Source organism: Myotis yumanensis, unplaced genomic scaffold (genome assembly GCF_028538775.1).
Source record: "Myotis yumanensis isolate MYYU_CA2020_CCGP unplaced genomic scaffold, mMyoYum1.0.hap1 SCAF_10, whole genome shotgun sequence".
Classification (NCBI taxonomy): domain Eukaryota; kingdom Metazoa; phylum Chordata; class Mammalia; order Chiroptera; family Vespertilionidae; genus Myotis; species Myotis yumanensis.
The window spans coordinates 35,624,546-35,641,669 of NW_027223761.1; the positions used below are offsets into that span (position 1 = coordinate 35,624,546).

At 51.2% G+C, this 17,124-nt stretch overlaps 1 protein-coding gene across 3 annotated transcripts in view; it reads left to right on the forward strand.

Moving 5' to 3' along the window:
* GALNT18 (polypeptide N-acetylgalactosaminyltransferase 18) overlaps positions 1 to 17,124 on the forward strand; it is a 293,469-nt gene that overhangs the window by 136,440 nt on the left and 139,905 nt on the right. For all 3 annotated transcript variants that reach the window (XM_070425289.1, XM_070425290.1, XM_070425291.1), the window contains exon 2: positions 5,208 to 5,400. In XM_070425289.1, coding sequence (XP_070281390.1) covers positions 5,208 to 5,400 — 193 coding nt within the window. The remainder of the gene's footprint in view (positions 1 to 5,207; positions 5,401 to 17,124) is intronic.

Genomic DNA, 17,124 nt, shown 5'->3' on the forward strand with positions numbered 1-17,124 from the left:
AAGGAACAGAAATAGCCATGGCTGTAGGACTGGCTGCAGGGCAGAAGCGAGGCTTCCTCTCCACCCACCCTTGAAGCCTTCCTAGCCATCCCCTCTGCCTGAAGCAGGGACATACAGCAAACCAAGTAACCCACAGAAACAAGAAGGCTCCACCTCTTTCCTGGGAAAATATCCCCAAAGGGCCTGGACCGGGACCAGAAGCAGGGCTGCCACTTCCCATGAGTGCAGGGTCCGGCTTGGGCAGCGGGCTCAGGGTACTCGAGCTGTGTCCCAGTGGGTTCTGTCTGCCCCCTTGGCCGGGCTCGACCAGTCCTCTATCCAACCCCGAGGTGGGAGCCCCAAACCACATTGACCTGCAGCAGCAACCATGCAATGTTACCGTCTATTGCTTTTTAGGATTCATCCTAAAATCCAAGGAGCAGAGAAGGTGCTGGCCTCTTGCTCAGGAAGAGATCTGGGCTACAACCTCCCCTGCAGCTCTTCCAAAAGCCACCGGCACCTCAGAGCTGTCACTGAAGTGCATGGCAGGAGCTGGCAATGGGTCAGCTTCCAAAGATGGGCATCTCCAGGAGCGCGGTCCAGGAGAGGACAGGCAGTTGGAAGCGGACAGGGCTAGGCAGCATTACAGTGTCTGCTTCACTCCCAAACCCATTTCCTATCTGCTCCATCGCACAGTCTCAGCACCGCCAAGACCCTGGAGCAAAAGCAGCCGGGTGAGCCCTCATCTGGGCTGCTCACTGAAGCAGCCACCCTCACGCAGGTATCCTTCCCGCTTTCTGCATCAGTGGCTTCAGGAACCTCAAAAGCCTTGGCAGGACATCCAGATGTGCTTCTCAGGCCTGGCTGGTGAGCCCGTGGACAGCGCTTAGAGCCGCAGCTTTTGTTACATGAATTGCTCTAAGCTGGAGCCGATTTCCTGCCTCACTTCCCTCCTGTCTCCAGGAATTAGCCTGGAGGCTGTCGGACCTGTACTGTAATTCTCAGCTCTCATTCCTGGGCTCCGAGTCAGGCCCGGCCAATGGGGCATGTCTCTGAGATCATATTGTGGCCTTTTCAGATGCCTCATGTGAGCACTGGCAGAACTTTCTGGAAAGCAGGTCATGCGCACTGAGGGGTGGAGGTTATCTACCATTGATCACATTCCATGGAACTGCCTGAGAAGCTCCTAAGACCCTACTGTTCGTCTTGGATGACTTTGCTTAGGTGAACTAGATGGGAGTTTGTCCTGGCCACACATCCCCCGGCTTTGTGGTCCCACTGCTGACACAGCACCGGTGCCCTGCAGCTCCCTCTGGGGGGTATTGGGGGGGGGGGGGGTGGCGCTAGCAGACAGGAGAGTTACTGACCCCGCCATGACCTGCTGCCAGCCAGGTGCCAGGCACTGTGTAAGCACTGGGGGTCCAGGGAGAACAAGGCAAATCTCTGACCTCCTGGAGCTCACGTTCTAGTGGGGAAACAAGCAAGATAAATAGAAAAGTACATAGGCAGGTGCGAGAGGATTGAGTGTTTAGGGAAGGCCTTGCCGGGCAAATAAAGACATGAGGGGAGTCAGCAGGAGGTGGAGAGGGAAGTGGGAAGCACCAGAGGCACTGAGGTGAGATGCGCCAAGGGGACCGTGGGAGGAGGTGAGCTCTGCGGGCTGTGGGGTCCGCATCACCCAGGGCCTTGAAGGCATTAGAAGAGACTCTGTCTTTCATGCCAAGGGAGACAGACGGCCATCAGGGGGTCCTTCACAGAGAGGGGCCTGGCATGGTGGTGTCTCCCTCAGCCTGTGGGTCTCCTCAGCCCAGCTGGGGCTCCCCTCCTGCCCACCCCACGTGGCTCATGGTGAGTCGGAGTAGGCGGAGGAATTCCCCCCTGCCTGTGTGTTACACGTGCCACTTGAGACCCACGGGTGGCTGTCTGGGGAAATGGCCATTCAGTTTTCCTTCTCCATCTGTTTGTCGCTAGGACCCAGACAAGGGCATGGCTGGTGCAGAATGGGCTGGGATGACAGCCTCCCCGTTATACTCAGAACCCCCCAAACTCTCTGGCTCAGCTATGAGCTGAGTTCATTGTGCCCTGCTCAATGTCTGCCATGAATGACCTCGGCCTTGGACAGCCCTCAGCCCCCTGGATATACGCTTCTCTGGAGTCACCCTCAGTCAGGTGTGCCCAAAGAGGTCTGAACCCCAGAAGGGGACCACAGCCAGAGTCCGCTCCTAAGGAGGAGAGATAGCCATGGGTCTGGCCCTTCTCCACAGGTGTCCGGACACCGCCAGACCTGCAGAGGTCCCAGCGGGGCACTTGCCTGAGGTGCCTTTACCATCTCAGCATGTTAAAGATGGCCCTCCTTTGCTGATGACCAAGTAGGTCTGATTTCTTACTGGAGAGGGAAGGGAGTCAATCTAGGACGGGTTAAATGCAGGCCACTTATCTTTGGACACAGAGACCCTTCATCTGGGGACTAGACAGCAGTAGCAGCTTTCAGAGTCAGGACCTCAAGGCAGGGCCATCTTCCCCACCTGAACACAAGAGGTGTTGGTGGAAAAGCACCCGGGCGGGGCTGTGGGGCTTCATGGGGCCTTAGCAGCAACATTTGTTGAGCTAACATTATGTTCTAGGCACCATGCTGGGCTCCTTACAGGGACCATCTCTTGAATATGCACAAATGATCTAGGAAGAAGGAACTGTTATTATCAACCCCATTTTACAGATGAGGAAACTGAGGTGTAAGATAAGCTGGACTAAACTGGTACGTGGTAGAGCTGGAGTACAAACCCGAGGATTCTGTCTCTGTAGCCAGTGCTCTTAACCAGTCCTTGGAAAGGAAAGGAAAAGAGATGGAGTTAGCAGAGCCAAGAGATGTCAAATGTAAGGTGTAGAGCAGGAGACAGCTCCCTTAAAGGGCCAGATAGTATTTTCCACTTTGCAGGCCAGATGGTCTCTGTTGTACCTACTCAACTCTGCCCTTGTAGCTCTGAGACTATGTTCTAATAAAGCTTTATTTATAAAACAGGTGGTGGGCCAGATATGACCCTTGTACCATGGTTTGCCATTCGTGGTGCAAAGGAAAATGTGGGGTTGGGAGGAAGCCAGACCTTTCTTATCAAAGACACCTAGGTGACCTTGGATTAGTCATTTAACCTTTTCATCGTTCGTTTCCTCATGTCTACTAACTAACCACTATGGGGTACTACTCATTAATTTATTTTAATATGATGTATTGAATCTCTTGAAAGAGCTACGCACTGTGCTGGGAGCCAAGCCACAGGGAACAAGACAATACATTGTCTTGCCCCCACCTCATCATTCAGGACCCACTGCTTTCAAGTTTGCTGACATTTGCATCCATACTGAGTAAAAAGGTAGAAGCATGGGATCGGACTCAGGACTTTAATATGTTTATAATGCAATATTACACAACACAGGCCTAATTGAGAATCGTAATTTTCCATGAACTGATCTCATTTTACTAGGTAATATCCATTTAGGTCTGTGAGAGCAGTAAAACGCCATTCCTGTTAAATATTATATGATTCAATTGGTTCACTGATTTAGATTTTTACTACCCGCCATTCCAAATGACTGAGTCATACATCATTTTAGAGATAACAAGGGCCTTCAAGATCACGCCAGCCCTGTACTTCTCTTCAAAAATGCCTGGTAGGGGAGAACAGGTGCTCCCTGACTTCTGGGATGGAGCTCTGAGCAGCCACCACACTAAAGACCTTTGCTTTGTCATAGAAATGCACCCACAGTTTGCATTTTACTCCTTGCTATGTCCTAATCTAGTTAATGTACCTGAGTTTCCTTCTGTAAGGCTAACTGGTAACCAAGATGATATACCCATCCTCGAAGACCCTGAAATCCTAGCCCCTTGCCTATCTCCAGCCTATACTTTTAAGTTGCCTGGCATAGTTGTGCCATGCACCTACTGGCTCTCTGTGGACACCTGAGCGGACATTGGCAAGTGTCCCAAGCCTGCCTCTGCTGTTCCTAACTTGCTTCCTCTTCTTTCTGGCCTGTCTCATTCCAGCTCCTGGCTCTCTCTCTCTCTCTTACTTACATCCTGCTTCTGAGCATAGAAGACATCTCTGTCCAGTTTCTCTGATTTCTGACCTTGAATGGTTTAATCTACCTACCTGCCCCTTGGGATGAATTTCAAAGTCCTGACCCATCAGCCTATGTCCTGGCAAGACCTACTGTTACCCCCATGAAAGAGGAATTTAAATGACCAGCCAGGTTCCCCTTGCTATAGCACCCTGAATTACCACTTATTGTGCACTTATTCTGAGCCATCTGCTGGCCTAAGTGCTTTGTGTTCATTATTTTATGTAATCCTCACAGATCCCAGGGGCAGGTGGGTGGGTGTTATTATTCCTGCATCACAGGTGGGAAAGTCCAGGCATAGCGAGGCTGAGTGTTTGCTTGTGGCCTGGGGCAGGGAATGGTGGAGCAGGGATTTATTTGAATCCGTGTCTATGTGAATTCAAAACCTCTGCTCTTAGAGGTAATAATGCCTCCTCCATTTTCTGGAATGTTCCACGCAAACCATGACCTGGTGTGGGGACTGCCCCCACAAAGTCTACCGGGGGCCCCATGAGCAGTGCCAGAGTGTGGGGCACTGAGGGTGGATTGGCCATCCCCGGTGCCACAGATAGTGGGCAGAGTCTGGAAGCAGCAAGAGGCAGTCTGGCGGGGGGTCCTTGTAGCCAGGTGAATGTCATGTGGGGGGGCCAGGCAACTCACAGCGGGACCAGACAGTGGAGAGGGAGGTGGGCTGGTGAGAACCAGGCAAGGGAGCAGACCCTCAGCTAGGAGACCTGGGTGTGGGGCAGGCTTAGGGCTGGCAGGGAGGGGGGATACAATCTGGGGAAAGAGAAGCAGAAATCCATTCTAGTGCTGGGGCTGCATGTCTGGCAGGGAAGCAGACTGAGAAAGGAGGGGTTTCAGTTTGAAGCCATGGGGCATCAGGGTCACATCCATCAGCCTCTCAGTAGACCCTGGTGGGTATATTTCTATATCCCTTGTATCTAGTGAATATTGGGTGGAGGAATGAATAAATAGGTGGATAAATGAGTTTGAGGAAGCATGAAGATTCCAGTCTCCCAAAGATGACACTAAGATAGTTTACCCAAAGAAAGGCTAAGGAAGGGAAAGGGGTTGTCGTGGCATATGCAGGGGTGCACTCTGACCCACTGTCTCCTTATCCCTTCTTTCTCCAGAGGCTCCCGCCAAGCCTGAGGAGGCCGAGGCTGAGCCCTTCACAGACTCCTCTCTGTTTGCACACTGGGGCCAGGAGCTCAGCCCCGAAGGCCGGCGCATGGCCCTGAAGCAGTTCCAGTACTACGGCTACAACGCCTATCTCAGTGACCGCCTGCCCCTCGACCGGCCCCTGCCTGACCTCAGACCCAGTGGGTGAGCAGAGTCAGTGGCTGGGCTCTCGTTGACCTTTGGGGGATGGGGTCAGCACAGTGCTGGGACAGAGCCAGGACTGGGCATTTGGACTCCTGTGTCCCTCCCCTGCTTCAGTCCTTTTGGCCAGCATTGAGCAAGTCACTCTCCCCTTTCTCCTTCCTCAGCCTCAGTTTCTCCTTCTGCTAAGCAGGGGGAAGGCTTTCTTCCATTTGAGATTTTGAGGGTTAATCACCTAATTTACTCCTTAAGGGCACTGGAATCATCTAGCATTCCGGTTAATAAGTAATTTTAACCTAATTGTTGCATTTTTATGAACAATTATGTTTTTCTATAAATTAGTTTTTTAAAGTACATCCATCTTCCAGGGCTAACAAGTCATTACAACCCACAGAGAAGTCTGTCTTGACTTCTCTCTTTGTTACAGAAGATGTTCCTTTAAGGTTCAGTTAGAATTTTTATTGCTCCTAATTATTAAAAATGTGGGCACGTACCACAGCTCAGAAAATCTCATTAACTTCTGTGAGCTCACCCCACACCTTCTTTCCCCCTCTTTCTCCTTATTTTAAAAATGGTCTTAAAGCTGCAAACCACCGTGAGCTTATAGCTAGAGTGTTTAGGAATGATCTTGCTGCTGGGTTTGGAGACTGTGTTCTTTTGGGGAGGAGAGTTCAGTTTAATTCAATGGACACTTATTGAGCAGCTACTGTGTGCAGTGTAATTTTGTATGGCTTTTCCTGGCCTAGGGAGAATCTGGCCGGGTTCTAGGGATGCAAAGGCAGCTGAGAACCTGTGAGGGATGAAGAGTATATGTTCACTTAAAGGATACTTATTGAGCACTTCCTATGTGCCATCATAGTCTAGGCACAGGGATAGAGCAGTGAATAAAACAGACAGGAATCCTTGCCCTCCTGGAGCTTGCATTCCAGTTGGGGGAAGAGAGATAATAAACAAAACCAAGAAGTCAGCTATGTGGCATGTTAGATGGCAGTAAATGCTACGGAGAAACATAAAGTGGGAAAGAGAGACAGGATCAGGCTGGAATAGGAGAAGGGGTTGAAGTTTTAATGACATGGTCAGAGAAGGCCTCACTGAGATGGTGACATTTGAGCAATGACCTAGAGATGAAGAAGCAAGTCATGTGAACACCTGGAGGGAAAACTTTCTAGGCAGAGAGACCAGCAAGTGCAAAGGTCCTGAGGTAGAAGTGTGCTTGGCACGTTTGAAGGAGAGGAAGGAAGCTCATGTGGCTGGAACAGAGCAAGCAAGAAGGCTGGAGGTAGAGATGGAGCTGGAGGGGCAACAGATCAAGGAGGGCAGTGGTTCTCCCTTTAAAATATTCCTGATGGTGGGGCTCACCCAGACCAATGAGGAGCATTGCCAGGGGTGGCACTCAGTGTCCATATTGTTTATAGTTCTCAGGTGATCCCAGCAGACAGCCGAAGTGGAGAATTGCAGAGAGGGGCTTTGTAGGCAGCTGCGAGGCGTGCGGCTTTTACTTTGTAAGATGGGGGTCCGTGGGAAGAGCTTGAGCAGATTAATAATGTGCTTTGGTTGTCATTTTCAACCACCCTTCTGGCTGTGGTGTTGAGAACAGACCGAAGGGGCCAAGGTAAAAGCAGGAGGTTCCTGCAGAAATCCAGATGAGAGGTGGTCATGGCTTGGACCATGACAGCGGTGGGGCAGATGCTGAGATAGGGTTGGATTCTGGGAATATCCTGAAGGTGACTTCAACTAGGTGCCACGGGGTCTCTGAGAGCGCTGCAGAGACCACACCTGGGGCTGGGGGAGAATCATATCTGATGTGGGCAAAACCCAGAGACTCTGGTGAAAGGGTCCTAAAAGGAGTTGGGGCCCCAGGACTCCTGCAGGGTCTTGGCCATGACCTTGGCCAGAACAGGAACTGCGGACTTTGCAGCTAGCTGTGACACACAACACAGGCCCAGCTCTGATGCAGAGCACATGTTTGTTCCAAATGAAAGGGGAATAAAGAAGGAATCCCAGGAAAGGGTGGATCTTACAGACTACAGCATGGCTGTAACAGGGACACAGGTATTCACACAGGGCTTGACTCGGGGAGAATGCCCCTCACATTTGGACCACGCCCACCTGCAATGAAGGCAGCAAAGGAACTGGTCTATTCTTCCCAATCAGAGTCATGGAAACGGAGGAACAGAAAGAGTAAGAGTCGTGTCCAAGGTCACACCTTCACCCTTCATCGAGGGAGGTGCCCTACAGGCTGTTTCTTTCTACTCCCAGGGGAGAGAAACGGGAAGCAGCAGGGTGGCGGGCACGGAGGCCGTGTGGCCTTTCTCAGGAGGGCAGGGCTCCCTGGTAGGCAGGTTCCTCTCCGGAGGAAGCATTTACTGAGGCAGCCTGGACTGAGAAAGCATCCCTGCAGGACTCCAGGTGGTCAGATCCTGCAGTTTCCTCGTGAGCCACTGGAAAGGAGCCGTCATCACAAAGAAAGACTTTCCCTCTGTACAGAGCTTCTGTTTATGGAGCTTCCATGCCTCCCCCGTGGGGCAGGGCGACTTTTGTCAGCCCCTTTCATAGCTGGGAGAACGCAATCTCTGAGAAGAGGCAGAGCGGAGCTTCCTGCTCCTCCAGGAGGGCTCCTCAATGGCTCATCCCCGCGGTTCCTCTTCGCACAAGTGCTTGGAGGCTCTGTGTACGGCCTCCATGCCAGACACCCCCCAGACTGGAGAGCTGTTGGGGACCACTCCAAACAAGCCTGTGCGGAGGCAAAACAGTGCCTCTCCTTCTGTCAATTTCCATAAAAACATCCCCGCCTTGTCACAAGGTCATTGCTGGGCTTATCCTGCTTAACTCAGTTTGGAAACATCTTTTCAATATCTTTTACTATCATCCTATTTCAAAGTATGCTGGCAAATATTTACGTAGCATGAGCCATGCTCTCTGGGACACGTTTGGCACTTTGGTTATATTAACTCTTTGACTCCCCACAGGAACCTCTGGAATAGATGCTAGACACACGGTTTTCCTTCACTCCTTTCCTTACTCATACTCACAATACTTCTGGCCCCAGGTGTGTAGTTTTTCTCCCCACATTAACCAATTCCCTGACACCAGCTGGGTGTCCTACAATTCAATTCCATTTGGACACTGTCTACCTGGAGTTAGCATCGGATCCCACAGGTTAAGGGCTCTGCACCCCCGTCTGCCCCCACTTCACATGCCAGGCACAAGTCCAGGGCTGTCACTGGTGACTGACTATAAATTGGGGTTCCCCCAATCCCTCCTTGGGTTCAGTAATTTGCTAGATTGGCTCACAGAGCTCAGGGAAACACTTGTGTTGACCAGCTTATTATAAAGGATATGATAAAGGACACTGATGAGCGGCGGGATGAAGAGGTAGCCAGTGCAGGACCTTCCGTGGAGTTGGGGTGGGTCACTCTCCCGGTAGGTGGATGTGTGCACCAGCCCGGAAGCCATCGAAATCCCACACTGTAGGGATTTTTATGGATGCCTCATCACAAGGGCATGATCGGTCATTAACTCATTGTCCAGCCCCTCTCCTCCCTCCAAAGGATAGGAAGTAGAGCTGAAAGCATCAAACTTCTGCTCAGCTCCTTTTCATAGCTGGTCTTTCTGGTAACCAGCCCTCATGTAGGAAGGAGCCCACCAGGAGTCACCTCATTAGGTCAGAAACTGCTCTTACTGTCCAGGAAATCCCAAGGGTTTTAGGAGCTCTGTGTCAGGAACCAGGGTCAAAGATTAAATATGAGCAGGAACAGCCCAATATCTATATATATGAAAAGCCAGTGACCAGAACGCTGTAATGACTGATCGCTATGATGCCCACTGTGGCCAGCAAACCAGCCATTCAGGGGGTGGGACTGGCCAGCCAACCTCCTGCAGCACCTCCCCCCAGCCGGCCCCACCCCTGATGGGCCCCCACCACCCCCACTGGCCCACAGCCCCTCCCCCAGCCGGCTCCACCCCTGATTGGCCCCCACACACACCAATTGTGGGGGGCCCCCACCGGCCAATTGCCCTTGGCCCCTCCCCCCAGCTGGCCCGGCCCTGATCAGGCCCCAGTCGGGGCAGGCCCACTAGCCAACTTTCGGCAGTCTTCTCCTCCCAACAGGCCCCGACCCAATCAGCCCTGATTATGGCCAGGCTGGCCAGACCCCACCTGTGCAGGAATTTGTGCACTGGGCCTCTAGTATATATATATATGTTTTTTATAATTTTACAGTAGCATTATTAGTCTCCATTTTACAGAAGAGGAAACTGAGTACAGAGAGATTATATATCTACTTCAGGTCCCTCGTTGGCAGAGCTGGGGTTTGAACCCAGCCAGTCTGGCAAAGGAATTTGTGCTTGTGACTGTCACAGTGCTTTGGTGCCTTCAGGTGGCAGTTTGTGTCACTCTAAACTTTAGAGTCTAAAGGGACTGGGGGGTGGCTGCTTTAACAGAGCTCTAAGCTGATCAGTTCATCCGGTGGGGAAGGTCTGCCTCTCAGTATTGAAAAAAATGTCTTAGTGAACATCAAACCCGTTATCTGGGCGGAGAGTGATGCCACGGCTAGGGTGAATGTTGGATTTGGAGCCAGTGGGTGGGGGTGGGAGCACCTGGGGAGGAAGCCCGTGCTACCTGCCCGCCTCCAAGAGAGTCATGCCAGGTGGCTCTTGCTTTCCAACCCCCGTGCCTCTCCCTCCTGTTACCTGTGGTTTACCCTTGGGGACGTCTGCCCCTGGAGGTGTCCTTGGAACCTGCACTTTGCTCTTTGTATTCTTGGCTTTGCTCTTCCAAGTTCTAACCCTGACGTTATGCTTGGCTTTATTCCTGGACCAGAAAGTGGATGTTCCAGATCCTGCCCCATCCTTCCTCTCCTCACCTCTGGCCATCCCTTATTCTCTCTCTCTCTCTCTCTCTCTCTCTCTCTCTCTCTCTCTCTCTCCCTCCTGAAAGATGGCTTACCTTGCCACCTATCTGAGAGAGGACTGAACTGTGCTCAGTGCCTTATACATAGGACAAGACATAACCAGAAGGAAAAAATGTCCATCCAACTGGTTGCTAGACTCATTAATTTATTTATCCAATAACCATTATTGAGCACCTAGTGTGTGCCAGGCACCGAGTGAGCGTGAGCCTGGGAAACCTCAAGGAACTTCCGCTGCAGTGGGAATCCAGAGTGCAAGGCAGGCGATCGGAACACCTGCCCACCATCCCCCGGCCTCCTCGGGGAGGAGTCATCCTCGCAGGTTTCTAGTAAGTCAGGGGCTGGACTCGATGGCCCACAGAAACCCTGTCCTTCTGTGGCCTCTCTGGCAGGGAGACAGGACCTGCAGAGTGGTGTCTGCAGGGAGCCTCCCTTTACCTGTTTGACTCCCCTCCCCTGGGAGAGGAGGACAGGGGAGCAGGAAGTCAGTTGGCAGTTCTTTCAGCCTCATCTGGGCTCTTTGGGCAGAGAGAGAGGACAAACTTTCTCTGGGCACCAGGATACTTTGCTTTTGGGGAAATCAAAATGCCATTCGTTCTCCCTGTGTTGTAACAAGGCCACTGGCCATCCGGGTGGGAAAACCTGGGGAGACTGGACATTGGCTATATCACCGGTGAGCCTCCTAGACCTCAGCCCATGAGAAGCTTTGCCAGATCTGGGGGTGGGAGGCTTGCCTGCTTGCTTCCTGGGTTGAGAAGATACCAGGACCTCAGGACTGAAGGGGAGAAAAGCCGAATCTCAGCCTGGCTGGGCGTGGCTCTATTGCTCATGACCCCCGTGCAAGCTCCAAACCTTCTTGTGGCTCCTGCTCCCAGGACCCATCCTCCTTCTCCTTATCTGTAGGCACCAAAGTAACCTCCCAGGAGCCAAAAGAGAAAAAAGAGAAAACAAGCCTTGATTGGCGGGTGGACTACAGAGGTATATCATTTGTCAAAACACATCAAACTGTGTACTTAAGATCTGTGCATTTTTGCATGTAAATTCAGCATCGGGGATGTGTGTGTGTGTGTGTGTGTGTGTGTGTGCTTTTTTTAAAGTGAGGGTATGAGAAAGAGATCAGGGAAGTCCTTTGCCTGAGAGGTGGAGAGGGAGGATGGAAGAGACATCTTCTGAGAGGTCGATGGGTTTTGAGAAGACGGTTGTGGTTGTGGGGCAGGATGATCGTGGGGGTGGCGGTTAAAGCAAGCTTGCCACCCCAGTGACAGCGGCTCAGGCAGGTGGCATGTGGGTGACCACAGTTCCACAGCAGCAGGCACACACTGAATTTTTTCCTACAGGCAGTGGTTGTTATTTCCAAACAGAGCCCGGGGGCATTTGGGGGAGAGTAGGAGAAGGGGCCTTCCAGTGCCAAGCTTCAGGGCTGTCATGTTGCCATGGCAACTCTCTGGCCTTCCTCCAAGGTAGCTCAGGGCAGAGCCTCGGGCAGGTGCTGCTTCCTGCCTCTTGTTGGCAGATCCTCAGAGGCTCCTGAGTCAATGATGTCACCTTTCTCCCCAGCAGTCCCCAGAGGTCCACTCCCTCCCTTACAGGGGGTAGGTGGACTGGCTCCTCGGTTGACTGGTGGGTTAGGGCCTGAGGCTGAGGTATGAGGGGTTGTTAAAAGAGAGACTATTTTCTGCAGCCTCAGGTGGGAGCAGCTGGGACAGATCCACACCCACACACCCACAAAGGAGCCCTGGGCCCTGAGCTGGAGAAACCATGTGTGAACATCCAAGAGGAAAGGAGCAGGCCAGGATTACAGCAGAGAGAATGCGTCCTGGAGCCAGGGGCTCCGTCCGCCTGGGAGCAGGTCAGGGTCCATCCAAGGTGACCGTGGGTATTTGCTACCACCACCCTGGGTGTGGCCACAGGTTTGCGTGTATGGATTGGAGTACTGTGGGGTCTTCATGGTCTCTAGATAGACATCTAAGAGCTCAGTTTTAGGGGCCAGGAGGACTGGCTTTATGGGTGTGTATGGTGGGTAGAATAATGGCCTCCCTGGGATGTCCATATCCTAACGCCCAGAACCTGTGAATATGGTGTGCTATGTGGCAATGAATGAAGGTTGCAGATGGAAATAAAGGTGCTAATCAGCTGACTTCAAAATGAGATTCTTCTGGGTTATCTGGATGGGCCCAATGTTATTGCAAGGTCACTGAAAAGTGGAAGAGAGAGTTAGAAGAGTCAGAGATGGCAATATGAGAAGGACTTGACCAGCCACTGCTGGCTTTGAAGTTGGAAGAGAGCCATAAGCCAAGGAATGTGGGCAGCCTTTAATTGATTTTTTTTTTAACAAACCCACAGCCTTGGTGTATTGGGACAGTGCTTTAACCAACTGAGCTACCTGGTCAAGGGCCTGGGCAGCCTTGAGATAGATACTGGAAAAGGCATGCAAACATTATCACCTTGAGCATCCAGAAAGCAATGCAGCCCTACCAACTCCTTAATATTAGCCCAGTGAGACCTCGAGAATGGTAAGATAATAAATGTGTGTTGTTGTAAGCCACCAAGGCTGTAGTAATTTCTTACAGCAGCAACATCAGTGTTAGGAAACTAATATAGCATGCAACAGGATCCTAAGAAGGCTGCAAGGACTCTGCACTTGGCTTAAAGTTCTTTGCTCACTTTGTTAAAATTCTGAATAATTTTTTAACAGGGGCCACCATAGTTTCTTTTTGCATTGGGCCCCACAAATTATGTAGCTGGTCCTGGGGAAGAGGGGGCAGGCTCCAGGTATCAGTGCTATGCAAACTGCTCAATGTCTGGGTTTTTTTTGTGTGGGGGGGGGGGGGGGAGGGGGGGGGCGGGGTACTGAATTTTGTCCTTACATCTCTCTGAGGTAGTTATTATTTTCATTTTATATAGTAGAATCCTGAGTATTTGAAAGGTCAAGAAACTTGTTTAAGTTCCCACAGGCAGTATGTGGCAACCAGTAGTTTTACCTGGATCTTGTGTCTCCAAACACTCCCTCAGCACCCGTGGCTCACCCTGCACAGGTGAGCTTTTCTAGTTTGGGATCTTGGCTCCGTGGAGATGACCCAAAGTTTGTGGAAAGAGTGTGCTCCATGAGGGCAGCCTCGGGGCAAAGGGGTCAAATAAACACCCTTAGGTAATGATTCTGCTGTTGCACTGAAAATGCTAACTGCACAAACACAGTTGGAGGGAAATACTTATTGACTAAAGCAGTCTGGAAAAAAATATTTCTGGTTCTTAGTAAATGTTAAGCTCATTATGGGCCAGTAGTGTCATGTGGTTGTTCTTAAAGGGTGGCGTAATCTTGAGCTGTATATTCTTTTAATCTTTATAGATTGATTGGTTTGAGAGAGAGAGAGAGAGAGAGAGAGGGATTTGTTGTTCCACTTATTTATGCATTCATTGGTTGCTTCTCATAAGTGTCCTGACTGGAGAACAAACCCACAACTTTGGCATATCAGGACAAAACTCTAATCAACTAAGCTACCCAGCCAGGGCTTGAGCTATATTAGTAGAGATATCTCTATCATAAAAACCTCGTGGTCGTGACGCTGTCACAGTGGAACGACCCAAGACTGATCACCAGGAGGCTGAGTGTGCGGGCACTGGCGGGGACTTGACACCAGCATGGGCAGGCGGGGCTGTGAGCATGGCAAGGCAACACAGGTGGGCGGGGCCATGCAATTTCATGCGCTGGGCTTCTAGTAACATCTTAAAAAGGGGAGGTGACAGTTTTGTTTTACTCTGCTATTCAGATCACAACTGCGGAAATGGAGTAAAAGGGATAAAAAGAAAGTAGAGTATGTTCAGAGGAGAACAACCTAGGAGAAGAACTGGGTAACATGACAAGCAGATGAAGCTTCTGCTTAGATTAATATTTATTAATAGAGTAATATTTAAAACCTGATTCCCTGGGTTCCAAGGTCAGGTCTCTCACTTATAAAATGGTTGACTTCCAGCAAGTTACTTAGCCTCTCTGTACCTTGGTTTTCCTGTCTGTAAATTAGTGATAGTAATACAAAGATTACATCCTATATAATAAAACCCTAATATGCAAATCGACCAAACAGCAGAATGACCAGCAGAACCACCAATCCCTATGACGCACACTGACCACCAGGGGGCAGATGCCCAATGCAGGAACTGCCCCTAGCGGTCAATGCGATACTACAGGGGGAGTGCCGCTCAGCCAGAAGCCAGGCTCATGGCTTGCAGGTGCAGCGGTGATGATGGGAGTCTCTCCCTTTTCCACTAAAGGCAGGCGGTAAGGAGTGAGGGGTCCTGGACTGTGAGAGTCCCATACTTCTAGAGGGATGTCTGACTGCCAGCTTAGGCCCAATTACTTTGGGGCTAAGCTGGCAGGCGGACATCCCCCGAGGGGTCCCAGACTGAGAGAGGGTACAGGTCAGGCTGAGGGATCCTCCCTCCCCCTCCCCCCCAGTGCACGAATATCATGCACTGGGCCTCTAGTTGTAATATATGTCGAGCTCTAAGAACACTGCCTGACATGCTGTAACTACTCTTTAACTTTTTGTTACTTTTATTACCTGGGTCTCTGATTTGTAAAAGAGATGTCTTGGGGGATGCTATCATGACTTTAACTACCTGAAGGACCACTATGTGGACAAGGAGTCCCACGGTACAGGCTACCTGCCCTGGCGCTGGTCAAGACAGACCAGACTGAGGCCCCTGAGTGGGACTTCTCCCCCGCCTGCATTCTGGACATCAGAGGCTGAAACCAGCCTGGACTTCCTTTTCCTGACATATAGGGCCCACCTTCCCTCTCCCCACAGTCCTCAACTCTCCTTGCCACAAACCTGTCCAGCTCACCAACAAACCCACCACATGGAGACACTCGGTCCCCGTGAGGCTTTCCCACCATGCCAGCTGACTTCTGTGCCCTGAGAGTGACTGGCTGTCCATGGAGCCCAGGGATCCCATTTTCCCTGCACTTCTAAGATGTGGGAACAAATAGTCTCCCCGCTTCCTGTTGACTGTTTATATTTTTAATGACTCGTTTCCCTGTTGTCCTACTTGCAATCCGGGTCTGAGATAGCAGTTCCTCTCTCTAAATTGGTAGTCACCTGAAAGGATGTTTGTAGAACTTTTTTTAAAAACATGTTTTTATTGACTTTCAGAGAGAGAGGGAGAGGGATAGAGATATAGAAACACCAATGAGAGAGAAACATCATCGATCTGCTGCCTCCTGCATGCCCCCCACTGGGAACCGAGCTTACAACCTGGACACATGCCCTGACCTGGAATTGAACCAGTGCTCTTGGTTCATGGTTCGATGCTCAACCACAGAGCCACACTGGCCAGGCAGAACTTTTGTCTCTGAATGAAAGCTGGATGTCTTGGTGATCACATCTACTTAGTAGTTTTCCTGTCGGCAATTCCCGTGCTGGATTCTGTTCCTAGATCAGCTGGCCCATTTCTCTTCCTTACAGACTGTTAAAACTCCCCATTCTCAGATGTCCACCGTCTCCTCCACATCTGAGCTAGAGGGGGTGTCTTGCCCGATCCATGAAGGCCCTGCCACCATTATCCTCTGCTTTACCCAACTCTGGCTTATTGGATGGTCTGTTCTTATTGTTGCAGTCAGGCAGGGAGTAACTGTTCAATGCAGCAATTCCTGTTCTATCAGATCATGGTGGGATTCCCACCCCAGAACTTTCATGGGCCTGAATTGATTCTACCATTCACCATGCAAGTATTTATTAGTTTTTTTCATTCAGCCAGACACCTGGGGCTTTCTGGGTGGACATTGTGGGAGGCACAGAGGGTACCTGGTGAGCAAAGCAATCCAGAAGGGTCTGGAAGAAGCTACAAGTGTACCTTGCATGGTCACTGGAGGATCAAGCAAGTCCTGGGGGTGCAGGTAGGATGGTGGAAGGGGAAGGTGGGGTGGACGTCGATGACTGAAGGGCTAAGAGGGCACTGCTGACCCTGGGGCCAAGTGGTTAGCAGTGTCCCTGACCCCCTGTGCTGACCACAGTTGCAGGAAGGGCCTCTCTGGGGGCGCTTGGGGGAGTGGGTACGTGGGAGTATCATCTTCTCACTGCTTGATTCAGGTAGGTCCCACCTCCACTCCCAGAACCCTGACATAGTTGGACCTGGTTCCTCATGTTCATTGGCAGATAGACCCCAGCTCATGTTCTACTTGATATGCATTCTGGAGAGGTCTAGCCCTCCTTCCACCCAGGTCAGGCGGCTCCATGGGCGGGGAGCTTGAGGTCAGGGAGGAGAGACTCTGAGATCGAATCCGGAGGCCTCTGGCTGCTGCCCTGGGTGATACCCAGGGGCCAGGAGCCTGGGTTGGCCTCATTCCGTCTGCACTGCTTCCCGGTCTCTCGCAGTAATGGCATTGAAGCTGTTGATATAAACTTGCCTCGTAAATAGCTCAAACAGTCTTGGGGGGCTCTGCTGAGAGGCTCCCTACATCGCTGCTCCCGTCCCCACACCGCCTCTGGGTGCAGAGATCGATAAAGTAGAGTTTATCATGACCATCAATTCTCACTGATAAGACAGCCATAGTACTCCCCTCTCAGAAATGCCTTGTTTTTATCTCTCATGGAAAATGGCTCGACTTTGAACAAGAATGAGAGTAAAAAGGGGATTTTTGTGGCTTGATTTTATAGGAAAAGGTGCCTCTTCTCAAAATGAGTAAGGGCTTGGTCTCATGTAGCCAGGCTTTCTCCAGGAGTGTCACTAGGGAGGGACCAGGCACACCTTTGTGGCTTCCCTGAAGCTCATCTCCCCGGCCCTTCTCTGGAGAGGCACTCGGGGAAGCAGTGTGTGGGGA